An 18,358-nucleotide genomic window follows, 5' to 3' on the forward strand; every position below is an offset into this window, starting at 1 on the left:
GGACAATAAGCGTCAATACTAGAGTTAGTCCAAGAAAACATTGGGGGAAATCCCTTTTCCTACTTTTCTCTCTTACTTTCTCTTACACAATTTAATACATAGACAAAAAAAAAAAATCCATCCACATGTACATGCCTGTCACACATCTGCACTCTGCTATGAGGTGCATGTAAACAGGATATGTGTGTCAGTCTGAGTTGCATTCTTATGCATGTTGTCCTTTCAGTTGTGTTCTGTCTATATTTTAGCACTGCTTGAACTGAAGCCTTTAGTCAAAAGCCGTTTTGTCGAGGTCTTGTCGTCCCGCCTGACCTACGCCTCCCTTTTCCTTGAAACTGATCTTCACTGTCTCCAAAAAAAAAAAAAACTCTTTTTCCACACTAATGATCTGTCAAAATGTCCCCTCTATCTCTGAATACATTTTTCTTTACAACATGTTTCAGATCCCGATAGCGGCCTTTAAAAGTGGTGGGATTTAATCTTACATAATACCCACAAGTGTAGCCAACATATTTTAAAAGTATTCCGTGTTTGTGTAAAAAAAGGCACCAACCAGGTAGATGGAGAGTTACTTTTTGAGCTGTTGCGTAAGAGCTGTTATTGGCTTCTACCGCTCTTATGTTTTATAAAGGTCTCTCTGTATTGGCTTTACAAGATCAATTTGGACAGGGAAACAAAAATCGTCCAAAGTGGCCTTTTTGCGCACCGCAGGTGGTGCGAGATTTAACAGAATACAACGCTGAACAAGAGGACCAGACGATACCAATAAATGACACATTTCAACTCTCTTAGTGAGTTTCCGGTGCTTGTCTAGACATTTACGCAAGCACACAAAAATGAGGTGATGCAGCAACGGCAACATTGTGATGCAAGTTGTCGCTAATGGTGCTCTTATTTATTATTTATACATTTATTAACTTGATTTAAACACGACTTTAGTGTTTCTGCTGCTCGGTTGCGACTTGATTTCACTTTCTTTTGCACTCTAAGACCGTGTGTTCTTTTCTCTTTCCCCCCCTTTCCTCTCCTTCATGATGCTTTTCTCCATCCTCAATTATTTGTCTTTTTCCCCCCCTCATTCTTATACTCACCAACTCCTTCATTCCTCTCACTTGCACTCTTTATTTACCACTCTTCCACTTCTTCCTCTCCAACCTAATGGTGGCTGCTGGTGTGGGCATGCGGGGCCTGCCTGACAGACTTTTGCATGCGCGGCCTGTCTAACTTTTATTCTGATTCAAAGAAAAGGATCCGTACATCCTACCAGAGTAAGTCAAGCCTACCTGATAGGTTATACGGGGCTGTGTGTGTGCAAGGAGGGTTGGTGTTTTCGTCTGTGTATGTGTGTGTGTGTGTGTGTTTGTGTGTGAAGCTTGCTAAGACAACAGTTATTGGAAAGGGAATAAACAAGACAAACCAAAGAGATGCTTGGAATGAATGAAGCTGGCCTCATGATGAAACATCAAAACTGATTTAGCCAATAACGCAGCGCTGCCTGTTCCAGTCATGTCCAGTGGTTTGTCCTTAGCAGACACAGATATTCCTTGGGGGATGGGGTCTGTTAGTAGTCCTGCCCAGTTTCAAATGTTATACGATCCATTTGATGACCTCTGTAAAGTGAAAGTGTCCAAAAACTGAATGTTTAGCATTCTGGGTGACACTGGAAGCAAATTTGGGGTGGTAAAAATGAAATCTCTGTAAATGCTTGTGCATGATGCATGCGATGAGATCCCGGTCTGTATGTGTATGTGTTTATTTGACTTTATACATTTGTGTATGTCACGTCAGTGTGAGATTTGCACTACTTAATACACGTGCTGAGTTATTGTCATGGTGACATGCCAATGGAATCCGAATTTATAATCTCAAATAAAGATTTGGAGCTAGTATATTGAGACTGTAGTGCAGGTCACACCAGAATTTAGCCACTTTGTGCCTAAAAATGAACCAATATTAAAATGTATAATTGCAAACCTGCTACACGTAAATATTAAATGGATTGAACCGATATTGTTCAAAATCTGGACATATACAAACACAATAGTTTCTTCATTTTTTTTTAAGGCTCCAAGTGGCTCACACTACTAAACAAGATGCAACTGTTCAAACGGTGATATAAAAATAATCACACGCTGTGTCTGTATATTATGTTCTCTCCCTCTCGACTGCCATGGCAGGCCTTACTGAACTATCTGACAACCAGCAGTCTGTTGACATGGAGAGAAGCAAGTCGCCCACCTCAGGTAACCAATCACACACTGGCATAGCCTCACCACCACAATCATTCTATGCTAACGTACGGTATACTACTTGATGCTGTGAGGCCAGGCCAGGCCGGGATGCTGTTATCTTCAAGACCCAGCGCCACCTGTGGTATGTTTTGACCAGGCCAATCTCACGTGATACTTTTTCCACGTCTCAGTGTTTTAAAAAGATACTGAATGTATTGGAAATAATACAAGGTGTTTGGTAAAAGAAAACATTGGTTGGTTGGTTTATCGTCAAGTCCATAATGGGCTTGTTCGGTGTTGCGTGTGATCTCAAAATGCATTTACGACGCGAGCTGTTTGCTGGACAAGGAAGAAAAGTCATGTTTTATTTATGTTGTGATTGCAGTGGGGATTTTTGATTTGATATTCTGTGCGCTGGTCTGTTGCAGTTGTGTGTGCTGTGTTGCTATCATAAGCTTTTTGTCGCTGCCATGCTGAAAAGGGATTCAGGCTTGAACTCAACTCTTGGTATTCAACTTTACAAACAAGGAAGGGGAACAGAAATGGACAAATGTGCTTTTTATTACAGTTAAAGGAACATGTTTGATGTGTTTAGAGCGAAATGCAAACTTTCGAGGGGAATGGTTAGGCAACTATTAAATCAAATTGAACATCTCGGCATATAACCTTAGTTGCATCTCCCAAACACACACAGATTTTCAAACAACGAAGTCGTAATTGACAACCTCCATTTTCATTTTGATCAATTTTAAAGGTAAATATCAAAGCAGTTATTTTCCGTGTAAACAAACACTGAAATCTAAAAGTGTTTTTATTACCTCAGTAAATCGTTAGCTCCGATGATTCATTTCATGTGAACATGGATAAAATCACTGTGGGCGTAGGAAAAAGCCTGAGGAGCTGAAGTGGCTCTGCCCCGGATATGAAACATGATCACTGCTAATTTGACAGCTGGATGGCCTTTGTATGACATCAGTCATGCTGTACATCATCGATAAATGTATTACAAATCTTCTATTTTGGTGACCGAGAGTGTTGGGAGACCGGCAGACAGACCACGTTGGGTTGAGTTTGCTGCCATGTACAGGAGATGAGAGGAAGCCATGAGTGGCCAAGCTCAAGCAGTATGAATAAGCTCGGGATTTGTGCCAAGGCAATTTGAGGCGCAAAGTGAGGTGTGTAATTGAAGCTCCAAGTGTCATGGCAACAGTGTGGGCGGACACATTATCAAGTGTGTGTGTGTGTGTGTGTGTGTGTGTGTGTGTGTGTGTGTGTGTGTGTGTGTGTGTGTGTGTGCGTGCACGTGTGCGTGCGTGCGTATTTGCGTGTGTGTGCATGCGTGTGCGTGTACGTGTGTGTGTCCTGAGGATAGCATGCATGCTCATGTGCCCATCAGCACAAACTATTCACTGTTACAATAATTTGGGAAAAAAAAAATAGTCTTGGATAAAAAAAATTTTTCGATATTTGTCCACCTTAACCAGTTCATCTTGGGAGGTGAGATTGTGTAATTCTTCATGACAACATTTTAAGTGTCCTATTGACAATTTAGTGCTGACGCAAATCCTAATTGTTGCATCTGAGCTCCCCTAAGTGGCATTTAGTTTCATGTGGTATGTGATGAAGATCTTGATCGGTGGTTTTAATACAGCACAATGTTTTTTGTTTTTTTTGTAAAGTACAATATGATTCGGACAACAACACGGCTTCATATTTTTAGGAGGGAAAGACCAACATAGAAAAACATCATTTCTAGTTTCCCCTTCTATTATTCAGTCTGTTGTTGTTTTGCTTCGCCTTTAGAACACCGTTGGGCCCCCTCAAAGGAGAGAAGCAAACAAGATGAGGCAAATTAAATAGAACAACTTGCCATGCCTTGGGAGCCTTTTACAACTGTGGTGTGAAAAAGGTCATTTTGTTGTGTTACAACAATCTTGTCATTTTCATATTAAGAAATCGTTCAAGGTGCGTATTGTATCTCAACAGAAGCTGAACGTTAAGTTCATATTCCTTCTGTGCTCCATCTTTGAGAAAGCAAGCTAGTTTATTTAATAATTGTTAGTTCTCGTTCATCCTGTCTGGTTTCCCACACTTTTTTTTTTTTTTTTTTTTACTCCTTTTGGTCATTAGGTGCTTTGCATTTCTCCTGCCTGAAAGAAGCCCCCTCTCACTTTTTTTTTTAAGTCTTTCTATGCTTGTGCAATTGTTTGAGGGTTGCTTCGCACCGTGTTTGTAGAATAGCCAGACCAAGACAGGAGATGGGCTAATAAGCTGACATGCCACTGAGCTTTGCCTTGTCTGGCAGGATATATTTAGCTGTTAGCATGTCATGGGAGGAAGATCGTGCGCCGAAGTAATGTCACCTGTGCGGCTTCTGGCAGGTCAAGTGGTTTTATGAAAAGCGGATAACGACTTGGAAATGACTTCTCTCTGTAATTTGAGGTCATTCAAATTGCTTCAAGGTCTTTATGAGATATTCATGATGTATTGCATTAAGCATTTGCTTTTACACCGGTAATTGGATTTCTTCTTTTTTTTTTTTAATGTACATTTGCATAAAGTGGTTACGTAAATGATTATGGTAATGATTTTCTCACAAAGAAAATGCTCCTTCTAGAGAATTGCTCCCTCCATGCACCACAACCACCTACCTTCACCAAATTTTAAATTTAGCCAACAGCTGCAGTCACGAATTTACTGGAGCAGTTCAAACCTCTGCGCTTCAAATGCTTCTTTTTCCAAAGCAGTAAAGGGTGGGCGGCGGTGATGCGCATCATTCTTTCACCTCAGTGACTTTTGTGTTGCCAGACAGATGACAGAAACAATTGGTTTGTACGTGAGGTTCTATTCTTTTGTCTTTTTAGCGAAGCGATATGAAGCCTTTTTTTTAAAGCATCGCTCATTATGAATCGCCTCCTCCCATTGCTGTTCTCTTACAGTTAGCAGCGAGTCTCTCTTTTCCCAAGTTCACCCTATATGTGTCTCTTTATTTTTTTGCTCAGTCTTGTCTGTTCTGTTGGATCTCCTATTCCAGTTCATTACCCAACCTCCCTTCACAATGACCCACGCGTCCTGCCAGAGCCTGTGGCCAGTCTGAGAGCCAGCCACTGCAGCCCAGTCTTTTACTTATTGGACAATGGTAAGAGGAGGGATGCGTCACATATCCACCTCATGGTCATATGTTTGTGGCTTTTTGCACCGTATGCAGCAATGAAGTGGACAACAGCAAGTGGGATATTTTGGGATGGGTGTGTGGTTCAGTGTTGCACCATGCATGCTAAGTGGATTTCTGCACTGTGAGCAATAACACCTGCAAAATACACTTTTTTTTTTTTTAATAGCCAAGCAGGGTTTCGTGACTTATGTGAGCTAAAATAACAATAATAATAAAAAAGTAGGACATCCAGGATTTTATTTTATGGCATATTATTTTTGAAAGCAAAACAAAACATTTTTTATGATTATTATAAAAACAGTACAGTTGCACAATCAATCCACCATACACAGGGTATGGAAAACTAACTGAGCATTTAATCGATGTCCTTGAAGGTCCATGCACTAGTTTTTGTTCTCGCCAGTAAGACAATTTATGACCGTGTCTTATCAGCAATGGTTTTCTACTATTAGTGTCACTTTGGTACCTATTAGTTTGCAATAAAGGACTGCTATAAACTACTGTGCTGCACTAGTAACAGCACTGCTAGGCCTAATCGGTAGGCATGTATCATCCCCTAGTAACTTTTTATCCTTGCCAATTGGTCCACCTTGACATACTAGTTGGACCAACTGCATGTTCCCAGTGAGTCCAAACTATATCTGACAACTGCATGCTACTAGTAAAACTAGTTACCATATTCACTAGTAGTAGCGCATATTTCTCTCTCATTAGTAGCATATAGCGCTCCTCTTGTGTTCAGATATTTCATATACTAGTCATAAAAAAACGTAACTAGTAAAACAATCTCCTTGTGAGCCTGAATTGTCTTACTAGTGAGTATAAAGCACATACTAGCGGGTGGATTTCAAGGCTAGTGATTAAATGCGCAAATGGCCTTTCATCAAACTCGCCATGTGTTCTAGAAGCAGACTGTTCTAACATTGTCAGTGTCCTTCATGCTTTCATGCAGGTGACTGTCTCACTGCTCCTGTCATCGCTGGGCAGACATGTTTTATGTGTATGAACTTTGACCTATAGGCATTCCCATGGGGGTACTTCTCCCTCCTCTCGCGCTTGACTGTCCCCATTGTTAACGCATTCGCAAGTGAGACACAACATGGCATTCCATTATTGGCACGTGCAGCATAGAATCTCATTGGTTAATATTCTCAGCCATTACTGTCTGTCTTGTCATGATGTGACATGCATTTCTTGGACAAAAATACAAATTTAAACTCCTTCAACATAATTATTCATCAGTGGGTATTAAGTACTATGTGTTGGACAAATGGTCTTACATCATTTCAGGATGTTAATTGTGTGGAACATTGCAATTCCAATTGTTGGCTCGCCACCATAGTCATGTGTCAATGCTTGAGAGTGTAATAAGAAGATCCAACAAACCAACACCCTGTAGCAGTAGCGACTGAAAATTAAACATAACGCCTCCGCTTTTGAGGTTTTTCAAAATATCGTTATGCAATGCTGAGCCTATAGCTGTATTTTCAATGCTGCAACATCTAGTCAAGGTGTTTTTTTTCTGAACACTATAAAAGAGCCTTTTGTGCAAAAGTCAGTAAAGTTGTTTTAATTAAAAGTCTACGAATCCTCTGCAGTGTAGTAAATACCGTATATTTTTCTTTCAAATGATATTCAATACCGAGCTTCCGACAAGGTCATAATCACACAAAGAAAGATGTACTTTGGAATCAGACACATTCAAACAAATTCATGGTCAAGTTGTATTCACTAAATCATGTTTTTTTTTCCTGATGGCCCCTCGAGTTCAAACTACATGATTATCTACGTACAAACACTTAAATGCTTGCAAAATGTGATTTACAATTTTTTTGGTTGGCCCTACTGTATGTTATTTTTGACCCCGGGTCGAATCTTTTTATTTTGGCTTCCTTGTCAGGCGTTCCCATTGCAAATCAGTGAAACGTGAAATCAAACACAGTATAGGTGATATTTGCAGTTCACCAAGATTGAATAGCGCCTATACCGTAAAGAAACCTGATCTAGTTGTTTGAGAGTTGAACCCAAATGAGAAAATTATGTTTCTCCGAGATTGCTGGAATGGCTGATGAGGAACTCCAGTGCAGCATGCATTGAAGAATCTGCACCTGCAGCGCTTATGCACGGTCAGATTTAATTAGAACGATTTTCTTTTATTTTAAGCCTTCGTTATATTCAGTTTTCATTTTTCTGTCGTTTTAGTTTGTACGTATTTATTTTTGAAGGGATTAACTGCTGCTTTGTTTCCTATTCCTTTGTTTCAGTAAAGGGACCCGGCAGAAAGTTAAGTCTGCCAACAGATCTTAAGACCGATCTTGGTACGGTAGGCGAAAGCCAGCAGTTTTCACGTGTCTTCTTTTGAGTCATTCGGTTTCTACTTTTGTCGTGTTTTCTAGGCTTTTGTGTTGCTATTTTCTTATTTTCACGTTTTCTTGTTCTTTTCACTCTCTCCTGTTTAAGCTGACGGCCTGACGTGTTTGCCCATTTTCTTCCCATTGGTGTCCTATGATTTAATTTAAATCTTCTATATTCATTTCTTCTACATTTTGCAAGTGTTTATAAAGGTGACTTGTAATCCATAACTCTTATTTCAACATGAAGCTTTCTATCACATTATCTTGACTGGTCCATCCCCGCTTGTTTTTTGCAATCTCTCTTCCATCGACAGCGTTGCTCGACAATGAATGGAACACGTGCTGGCTCTCATTGTAACTGGATCATTTTCTTCTTTAACAGCATTGCAGCAACTTGAACGTTTTCACTATACATGTCTAACTGCATCTACATCGTTGTGGGTTCCCTTTTGCTCTGCCTCTGCCGTACACCACATGCTGTCTCTCCTAAATACTTCTGCTTCTCTAAAGCTACACAAGTGCCTATTTTTCCTCTGTAATAACCTTTTATTCTCTTACAGCGAACTTTAATTTTAAAGTCAAATGCAAAAGAGACTCTATTTCAGTTTATATTTTAGTGTATCGGCAAAGTGTGTTCAAATTTTCATCATGTAATACATATTAACAGTAAATAGTCATTTATTTTCTTTTATGGAAATAACAACCTTGGTAGATTATATTTTGAGTGACAAAAATATTTTCTGAGTTTGTGCATGTGGGTGAATGATGTCGTACACTTCATGATGCTCTTGACAATTCTGTCAATTGAATGTTGATTATTCATTTCTTGAAGCAGTTGCGGCAAAACAGGGTGCTGCATTTGGTTTTAGCCAGCAGAGGTACTGTTGATTTAAAGTCGATAGTTTTTTTTGTGTGCGACAAAGAAAATGACATCAGCTACGAGAAGCTGGCTACAAGCACAAAGAACAGCCTTGCAGCAATATAATCAACTTGTAATACTGTAAACGAAGCAGAACGTTCAGAATGAGCCGTCCATCAGATCAATGAAAATCCTTTTTTACCTTTAAATTGATTATGAGTTCCCCATGCCATGCCTAATAGTGACTAACACTTAAAGGTCAACAAATTAGCACAATTTTAATTACAACCATGCTTTATGACATTTCACAGAGGCTAATTAAAATGCGGATTTATTTATTTATCGATTGACTATGTTGCATTTATTTGACTAATTGATGTCACATGTTTCAGAGACTGAACTGTTATTTACATGCACACAGTCAGCTTATTTTAATGATGCTGAGCACCAAAGATCCTGGGCGGAATGAGGTTTGACTCAGAACAAAATATTTTGCACACACATACAGCACGCGTCTCACACACACACATCACACACAGTTTCGCTAGACATAAATTAAGGTTGTGACAAGCACCGCACGGCCCTGAGGGAGGCTGTGCGAAGCTGCAATGCCAGTAAGTAACATGGAGGTCAAAGATTTAATTTCAGACGCCATGCTGTCACACGTAACAATAGCCAGGCCTCAAAACTGATCATGGAAAAAAATATACTCCTAAAACTAAAAAGCATGAAACAAGCCTGTTTTGTCATACTTGTTAAAAAAAAATAAGCCTCACGTGTAATCCCTCTTTCGTCTTCCTGCTCATTCTTAACTCCCCTCCCCAACTGTCTCTCTTAATAGCACTACAATATCCTTTTAACACTGCTTGCTCCTCTCACGCTGTGAAATTTACTGAATATCCGTCATCACAAGTCATGTTTTGTAAGAGGAAGCGCAACTGAATTTCAATCCCATCATAGAGTTGAGAGCCCTTTCTTTAGCCATTTAAATTGCAACATCTCATCTCATCTTCCCTCATGATACTTTGTGACTTATGTAGACGGATATTGAGGTAGCAGACAAAAATTGGAATGTGACCTTATTTCCTTCCTAACGCTTTGCCGTTATTACAGATCATGTCAATGGACATTGCACTAGCCCCACCTCCCAGCCCTGCTCGGCGGGGAAGCCTCGCGTCCCGATGGGTCCCGAGGGGCCACGGCTTGCCCGCAGAGGCCCTGGCCGACCGCCATTCCGCAAGGCCCAGTCTGCTGCTTGCATGGAGATCTCTTTGCCTGTGTCCCACACTGAAGGTGTGTGCTTGTCTTCCCGATTGCCTCCCTTTAACCTCTCTAACGTACGTCCCTTCCCTCCGAAAAGTGCATGCTATCCTCTCATCCTGGCAGAATGTGTTAAAAGAGCACGCTAATGCAAGTTTGCAAGCTTTTTCAATTATTCCGCTTATGTTGAAGTTGCATTAAAATATTCTCGGCAATCGAGTCAATATTGATTTCTTACGTTGTTTGGGGCAACCTACTTTAAGTTGTTGATATATAATGTAGTGTACATACATTCAAAGCAAATACCTTCCAACTTTGACATCACCATCCATCATCACCAAATGATTCCCGAGCGCGGCACCGCTGCTGCTCACTGCTCCCCTCTCCCCCAGGGGATGGATCAAAATCACATGGGGATGGGTTAAATGCGGAGGACAAATTTCACCACACCCGGATGTGTGTGTGACGATGATCATTGGGACTTTGACTTTTTAACTTTATTGTAAAGTATTTGTTAAAAATAAAATTAAGCCAAAAATATACATATTTTTGCAGCTTGCATTAGCGTCATAAACCAAAATAACAAGTAAATGGAGGAATGCAAGAAATGACCCCTTGCATTGTGTTGCTTGTACCAACCAACTTACAGGCTTGAAATAGTTGTGCTAAACAAAAGGTCTTTCTTCTTTTTCTTTCATTCATCAAACACTAATGTGAAGAAAATTAGCTACAGGCAAAGTTTTGCTAAATTTGAGGTTGTTAGAAATCAATTTTGGAGTTTCTCGCTCTAAAAAGTAATCAAGCGTTCTTGCCCACGTCAGTCATTGCTTAATAATGCAAGAACACTAAATGACTTAAATGTTATGTTGAAACAACAAATCAGGAAAATAACAAATACAAAAAAATATATATATATAAATATATATATATATACATACTATATACACCCACACACACTAAATATTTTTTTTTAAATTGTTGCAAACACCTCTTTAAATTTTCTGCATGTTCCTGAGGCAAATTACATACATTACATGAAGTTAGACATTGTTTGACAAACAAATTAAATGAATAATCATATTCTTTTCATATTCACTTCCGTTTACGTGCATGTTCTATTTGATCAAAATCGCAGTGTGTGCCTGGCCACAATTGAAAAAGCCTCCTACAGCGTGCCCACATAAAAGAGATGAATAGAAGGACGTCAAATTTGATTTGCACCCTGGCATTTTGACATTTTCCTCTTCCCCCTGTTGTATTCACACATTGACTTTGATTCGTGGCATCTTTGAATGAAGTGACCCAGCAGGTTATTTACCAGTGTGAATACACACACACACACACACACAGACACACACACACACACACACACACACACACACACACACACACACACACACACACACACACACACACACACACGAGTGTGTACATGAGTGTGTACTCGTGTGCACGCTCATGTTTATCCTATTTGTGTTTCAGTCTTGCAATGTGCATTATTTCATTCTGCTGAAAAACAAAAAACAAATTGGAAAGCAAATTGGAAAATGAAGCTCTGAATTTTACAATTCAGTCATTTACCTGGATAATTTGAGCAGACATTTGTATCAACATTTGTATCAACACCAAAGCCACCTCCAGGATACCTGATGTTTTCTTTCTGTATGATTAATTCCACTGCACGGCACCTCTAGTTAGATCCCCTTTAAGTAACGTTCCAGGGAATAATATCATGAAAGCAAATCTGTCTTTCTGGTGATTGTAGCACTGTGTGACTTTTCCAAGTGTTGGAAATGGAGATAAGCAAAGGCTATAAGGCTAATCACAGGTTGGTGACAGACTACTAAATGTCACTGATATGAGGATCATGATAGTGATTGAATTGAAACTGTGGAATGACCAACTGAGAATTGAAATGTCTGTTCTGGTTTGGTTTGGTTGGATTGGAAGAAGAAGCGTTGAGTTTTATCACTGTTGAGTTTCCAACAGTCGGCTAACCAGGATTTGATTTCCTATGGAAAGACAGATAGTCTAGATAACTATTGCCAAGGAAAACTGAGTAAGAACAGAAGTGGTCCTAGAATAGTATCTTGAGGAACCCCACAAGTGACAAAAAGTGACATTTGATAGATTTGAGTTTAACGAACAGAAAGATATGATTTAAATCACTTGTAGACATTTCCTGTGATAGCAGCAAATATCAATGGATACTCAATTTTATGGCAAATTGTGTCCAATTGTGCACTCAGTGCTTCAGAGTCAGCTCTTGACAGGATAAGTACAGTTTATTGTTACACAGTGTACAACAATAACCTAAAAAAAAGTGGAAAGATCCACAAAATTAGTGTTCTGCTTGCCCGTATCAGTTTTTAGGAATAAACTGTGTCATGTTTACAAAAGTATAATCCCCAGTGTGCACCAATCCTAAATGTGTGTCGTTAGAAGAAAACAACATGCAAAATGAAGCCTCCCCTGTCCTCCCCCGTATGTTGTGTGGTGAACAGATGCTTTTCAGATGAGGCCATTACACGTGCGCTCATCTACAGTATTTACCACATTTGGCGGTGTTGTTTATCTGTCACGCTTCCTTACCACAGTGAGGAGCCAGCAGGATCACTGCAGTAATTGAAGGTCAACAAGCAGTGGTAGAGAGGAGGCTGATGTTAATGAGGCCTGCATGGCAGGTGAAAAGACAGAGGAGGGGAAATGGCAAGGAAGCTGCACTCGATGGATCTATTCCATACCTTTGGTGTCTCTATTAGATTTATGGAGAAAGGATGGTAAAGATATTGAGGCACAAATTGTGACTTTGAGTGTCTTTAGTCTTTGACCGTGTTCCGATCCTCTAGTTGCGACTTTCTTTTTCTTCTTTCCGCACCATTACATTACAGGAAACATTGTGTGAGTGATAAACACTTCAAGGCCATAACCAAAATAAAAAAAAAACTGTAATTTCTGAGCATTTCTCATAATGCTAACACCACATCACAAGCTCGTTCACCGCACACGGTTCATATTTCCTCGAAGCATCGTATGTTCCCATCTTACTGAGGACTACTTGTACAGTGCACATTTTACTAAAACTCGAGCCGGTTACTGAAATATTTTTAAAAATTGATCGCAGTGGGTTCATGTGACTCAGTGACTATTGGACCAGATGCTGAAGAAGCTTTCAAACCACCATCACCCACACACATTTATGACTGCATGATATAGAAATGAAAGTGGGGTGAGGGTTACTCGCTCTCGCTCTCGCTCTGTCATGTATTGCATTGAAAAATTAAACCTTGGAGAATTTAAAAGAGAAAAAAAATGTTTTAGGTTGATGTAGATTTTCTCAAGGTGACTCTCTGTGATTCTGCAAGTTGGCTTGGTGCATGTTGCTCTGTCTCACGTACTCAGATTGTTGTCTCCTCCTACCCAAGGCTGACCTAGCCAGTAGCTCTAGTTCCCTTTAAGGGCCTGCCCAAGGGTCCCTGTATCCTGTCAAGGTACCACTGTGCCTGACTTTTACGAGCCAGTGCCCCACTGGCTGTGTCACACAGAATAAAAAAAAATAAAAAAAACACCCAAGATACACATGACAAGCCCAGACAACTACCCTCCAAGCTCGCTGTGAAAAAAGTTGTTTTCTCTTTGGCTCATATACAGCAGTGTTGTCATGATACCAAAATTGGATTGGAATTTCAAAATATATCGTCAGCGGCATTGTAGAAGCTCTCGGCACTGTGTTGAGGACTTATGAGATATATATTTGATACAAAATTGTGGTTATCATGCAACAGTCTTGTATAGAGGCTGAATGTGCATGCGTTGTAGCACTACGTTTGTATTAGATCTCATTAGATGCAAAGAAATGGTGCTGAAATGGTGTCCAGAGAGTGAGGTCACTAGCATTAAGTCTCACTCTTCTGTTGACTGTGTATATTTCAAGAAGTCCCTCCAAACTCAGCTGCAATCTTTTCTTTCTTTCCTTTTTTGTCGTTCTCTGGCACAACTGTGCATCTGTTTGTCTTATGTTTCTTGACTGGACGGCTGCGATTGTTTGTACTGTGTTGCGTCTGTGTGCGTGTGTATGTTTTGTTGGGGCGTCGGGATGGGTGGGCTGCTTTGTCTTCTGGGCTTTATGTTGTGGGGGATCGGTTAGGTTATGCATCCAGGAGGGCAATGCTCCAGCAGTTACACGGAGTCACAATGTACTCTCACGACGAACACCACACCACCACCCCCTACTCCTGGAGTGACAGAGGTAAGGGGATGCATTGGCTGCTTATTGATGACGTCAGTCCTTCTTTTCGTTAGTACGTCTGATCCATGTGCCTTAAAATGCTTCCTGTCCTGAGGCGGAATGCGGCTGATGCTATCGTTCTTGAATGTGTTTTGCAAGGACACTTGGCAAGAAGCCACTGTGCGGTATATCTCCACACACTCCTTTCATGGTCTATTTTAGCCCGTGCACACGTTTCTCATATCACCTAGAATAGATGCTGAGAAATTTCTCAAAATCATTTCGAACCTGATATGTGTCCACTCGGCTTTGCGCCATCTGTAGTTGTTGTTACATAAACTCGGCACTCACTCACTAAGGCGGTGCTGCACGGTGCCTGGTTCTAAATAATTCACCAGTGCTGTAATACAGAAATACTTTTATGATTGATGGATGGATGTGTGTGTGCGTGTGTGCGTGCCTGCTCAGAAAGATTCACTCTGTGCTCTCTGTTTTGTGTGCGAGTGACCACTGTTTATTTTTGTGTATCTGAGTGTTTGGTTGTTGTGCTTTTTTTAAATTCATCGCCGATTAATCGGTTATCGGAATTTTTTTTCTGCCAAATATGGGAATCACCAAGGAGCTTAGACCATTTTCACCTCCTGTTTCCTTGCACCTGGATTCTACTCTCAACTGCTCCACCCAAATATTAACAAAAATGTTCATAACAGCGGCACAAAAACACGAAAGTAATGTCGAGTAGTATTTTCAATTTTTGTTTCTATGCCGGTCTATAAACTGGTCTGTGATGCAAAACGATTGGAGGTTGCTGTAGCATACTGAAATCGATTTACCAATTTTGGCTCAACTTTCATCACGTCATAGTTGACTATAAAAAAAATGTGCCATTCAACCCCTTACGTTTGAGTGTGTGCGCGTGTGTGTATTTCAACTATCCTGTCTCAACAGTGACATTTCATTGCTTTATGTGGCAATATGCCGGAAAGCTGTCATAGATCTTCAAAATGTCTCCTTACACCTCTTACCCAGTCTCCTAAATGAATTTCCTGTCTTCATATTTCGTTTTTTAATACCCACCATATTGTTCTTCTCTTCTGTATTTATTACTGTCATTAATCCATCCGTCTACACTGCTGTTCTCTCACTAAATTTCCCTCTTTTTAATCATCTCGTGCTTCTCCCCTCTTGCATCGGTGTCTGTGTTTTTGTCTCTCCGGTGGTCGCCACCGATGCAGAGAGTCGTGAAAACTCCTTCAGCCGCTCACGTAGCTCCAGTGTCTCCAGCATCGATCGAGACACCAAAGAGGCAATCACCACACTGCAGTTTGGGGAGTCTTTTGGACGAAAGAGCGACACTTTGCCCACACCGTGTCTGTGGGTTGGTACCAGCCTTGGTATGATCTTGCTCATTCCCATGTCCATCCCCACTGACCAAGAGGAGAGGATGGAGGAACAAGTTACCATTGGTCCCTGTGGTAAGTTCAGATGAGAAATCTAAAATTTCTGGAGTGAAAAAAACATTACAGTATAAGAGTGAAAAATTGTTCACAGCCAGGATTAGATTTTTTTGTTTTGACGTCTATATTTTCTGTTTGTGGTGTCCCAATACTTTTGTCCCAGAGAATCCCTATTATCATAGACAACAATAATTGTTTGCATAGAGTCGTCTTAATCATGCAAAGTCCACTCCGTTGTTGTTTTGTGACATCTCAATCTCATTTTAGTGGGATCCATTTGAAGTTGCCAATTTAAAGACCCACAACGGGATTTTTAAAAACACATTTTACAACGGGAACGAGGCGGAAGAAAGCCTCTTACGAAAGGTCACTCGCTTAAGCGTGGCTACACTTGATATGTTTTCAGTCTGACGTGATTTGTGGTTAGTTGATAATGTCACACAAACTGAAATGTCATCGTACTTCAGGGTACTCCGCTGCTATAATTGGGAGTCTATTTATGTCTTAACAATCACACCATTTTTTTTTTCCCCCTTTAATTTGGCCTTTGAGGTCATTATTGATATAAATGAAAACAACAACAGAGGGTCACAATTTTGGAGGTTATTTAAGAAATGCGGTCATACGGGAAATGCACTTTTATATTCAGTATAAATCTCTCACTGTAGTCTTATTTTTTTAGCGACATCTCGAAAGTTTGAAAACAAATGTTTTGTTTGAAATAAAATTTATTTTTGCCTTCCCTCTGATGGTTCTGCCAAACACCCTTAGGTGCAGTTCTGATGCTAAAGGGCTCTGTGTTGCGCTTTGGCTTCTTGGACTGCATGGGTGCACTCATCCAAAGCCCCTACGAGGTTTGGCGTGATGTCAACGCCCCAGAAGACCCCGACCGACCACGAAAGCGCAAGCTGGTGCATTTCTCGCCCTCCTCCTCCCAGGATACCTGCGGAGAAGGACATCTGGCTATCGTATGCTCCGAGAGGCAAGCCAAAGTGTTCTTGATGCCCTCACAGTCTTGCCTCTTCGTCCACAACATCACAGAGTCGTCGTTCGTCCTACGGGCTGACGTGGTGTCAGTGTGTAATAGTGTGTGCCTCGCCTGCTTCTGCGCCAACGGACACGTCATGACCCTCAGGTATGACTTTGAAAAGAGCTACAGTATGTTTACCGAGTACATGACACACTATTGAGAGTTGTTCTGAAAATACATTCAGACTTTCTCCACAATGGAATCATTTCTTGCAAACGGGATAGCGTTATATAAGAAGTGCAACATTATTTTCTATGTAAAAGCATACGCAGTGACAGGAGCCACTTACTTGCTTACTAATTGCCTTCTATTGTTGTCATTGCCCACAGTTTGCCCAGTCTAAGACCGCTGATGGATGTTAATTACCTGCCTCTGACAGACATGCGCATTGCGAGAACCTTTTGCTTCACCAACGGGGGACAGGCACTTTATCTCAGTTCCCCGACAGAGATCCAGAGAATTACATACAGCCAGGAGATGTATGACAATCTGCAGGTGTGTGGAAGCATATCACAATAGATTTAATTTGACATCCACGTATGTGCCAATGTATTACTCGACTGCTCTATTTGTTTCTGAGGAGCCTAACAGGCTATGATATATTTTACTGGTCCATCCAATGGGGCCCAGAGAGTTTATAATGTCAACATTACAACATGCCCTATGGCTTTCTAGTTTTAGGGAACATGATAGAGGTCAGAAAAGAATGAGCTTGTGGGGATATTGCTTCTCACTGGACCACTGGTGAGCCTGAGGGTGTTTGAAAAAGGCACTGAGGCGGACAGTAAAGCTTCTCCCTCAGGCAGAGTGACGTCAAGCTCTATGACTGGCTGCCTGCTTCTGGCTCAAACAGATTCTTGAGCTTTGTTGTGAGAGTGGCTTGGCTCAGAGATTTTCTAATCTTCTCAGGCTGCTTGTCAGCTGAAAGGGAGAGAAAGTGGATTCTTGTGGGTCCATATAGCCGTTTTTGTGATGGTCAAAAATCTTTGCGTCTTAGACTGTAGTATCGAGTGTACTGTAGTTGGGCCAGTTGACGTTAAAGACCCCGTTAAAGAATTCAGAGATTTCTTTCTAAATACATTGAACGTATTTAAATATATTTTTTGTAATTGAAATAAATCCTGAAAACATGCAAAATATGAGAACTATAAAGTAATTGTTAGGGTTACATACATATATAGGGTTTATATGTAAATATACATATTCATTTACATATACATACAAATACATACACACAGCAGTGACAAAGCTGGCAAAGGCTATGTTAAAGGGGATGGTGCAACACTGCCACCTTAAGGCAAACAAATTGAATCTAGTCTGTCAAGGAAATGTTAATGTAGGATCTCGGATGGAAAAAAAAAAATCTTGTCAAAGAGTGACAATAGCATGATGTTGGATGAAGATACTGCATTTTTTTTAAATAGAGTTTAATCATATTTTCTCGTCACCTTTTTCGGTGGTGAAAGGTAAAACTCTTTATGCCGATGACAACACACGAAACAATTGTGATGCCCGGTTATAAATATATTTTTACCACCTTGCTATGGTGTTTCTAACAGCCTTGTCATCACTTGTAGGAAATGCTGGGAGAGCTGTTTACGCCAACAGAAACACCAGAGGCCCAGAATAGAGGCTTCCTAAAGGGCTTCTTCGGAGGGAATGCTCACACATTTGACCGAGAGGAGCTCTGTGTGTATTCCTGCGCTTTTCTCTTATATTTATCCTTTTAATGGTCCACCTTTATAAATCCCTGATCTTATTTGG

General features: G+C 40.5%; 1 protein-coding gene across 10 annotated transcripts in view; it reads left to right on the forward strand.

The window, feature by feature from the left end:
- The window catches only part of stxbp5l (syntaxin binding protein 5L), a 63,936-nt gene that overhangs the window by 42,733 nt on the left and 2,845 nt on the right, over nucleotides 1–18,358 (forward strand). The window contains exons 20-29 of one of the 10 annotated variants that reach the window (XM_049727610.2): nucleotides 1,200–1,268; nucleotides 2,178–2,243; nucleotides 5,266–5,370; nucleotides 7,671–7,724; nucleotides 9,733–9,912; nucleotides 14,027–14,128; nucleotides 15,343–15,582; nucleotides 16,336–16,699; nucleotides 16,924–17,089; nucleotides 18,172–18,283. In XM_049727610.2, the coding sequence (XP_049583567.1) occupies nucleotides 1,200–1,268; nucleotides 2,178–2,243; nucleotides 5,266–5,370; nucleotides 7,671–7,724; nucleotides 9,733–9,912; nucleotides 14,027–14,128; nucleotides 15,343–15,582; nucleotides 16,336–16,699; nucleotides 16,924–17,089; nucleotides 18,172–18,283 (1,458 nt within the window). The remainder of the gene's footprint in view (nucleotides 1–1,199; nucleotides 1,269–2,177; nucleotides 2,244–5,265; nucleotides 5,371–7,670; nucleotides 7,725–9,732; nucleotides 9,913–14,026; nucleotides 14,129–15,342; nucleotides 15,583–16,335; nucleotides 16,700–16,923; nucleotides 17,090–18,171; nucleotides 18,284–18,358) is intronic. The other 9 variants (XM_049727614.2, XM_049727612.2, XM_049727613.2 and 6 more) reach the window with 9 other exon arrangements.

Source organism: Syngnathus scovelli, chromosome 8 (genome assembly GCF_024217435.2).
Source record: "Syngnathus scovelli strain Florida chromosome 8, RoL_Ssco_1.2, whole genome shotgun sequence".
Lineage (NCBI taxonomy): Eukaryota > Metazoa > Chordata > Actinopteri > Syngnathiformes > Syngnathidae > Syngnathus > Syngnathus scovelli.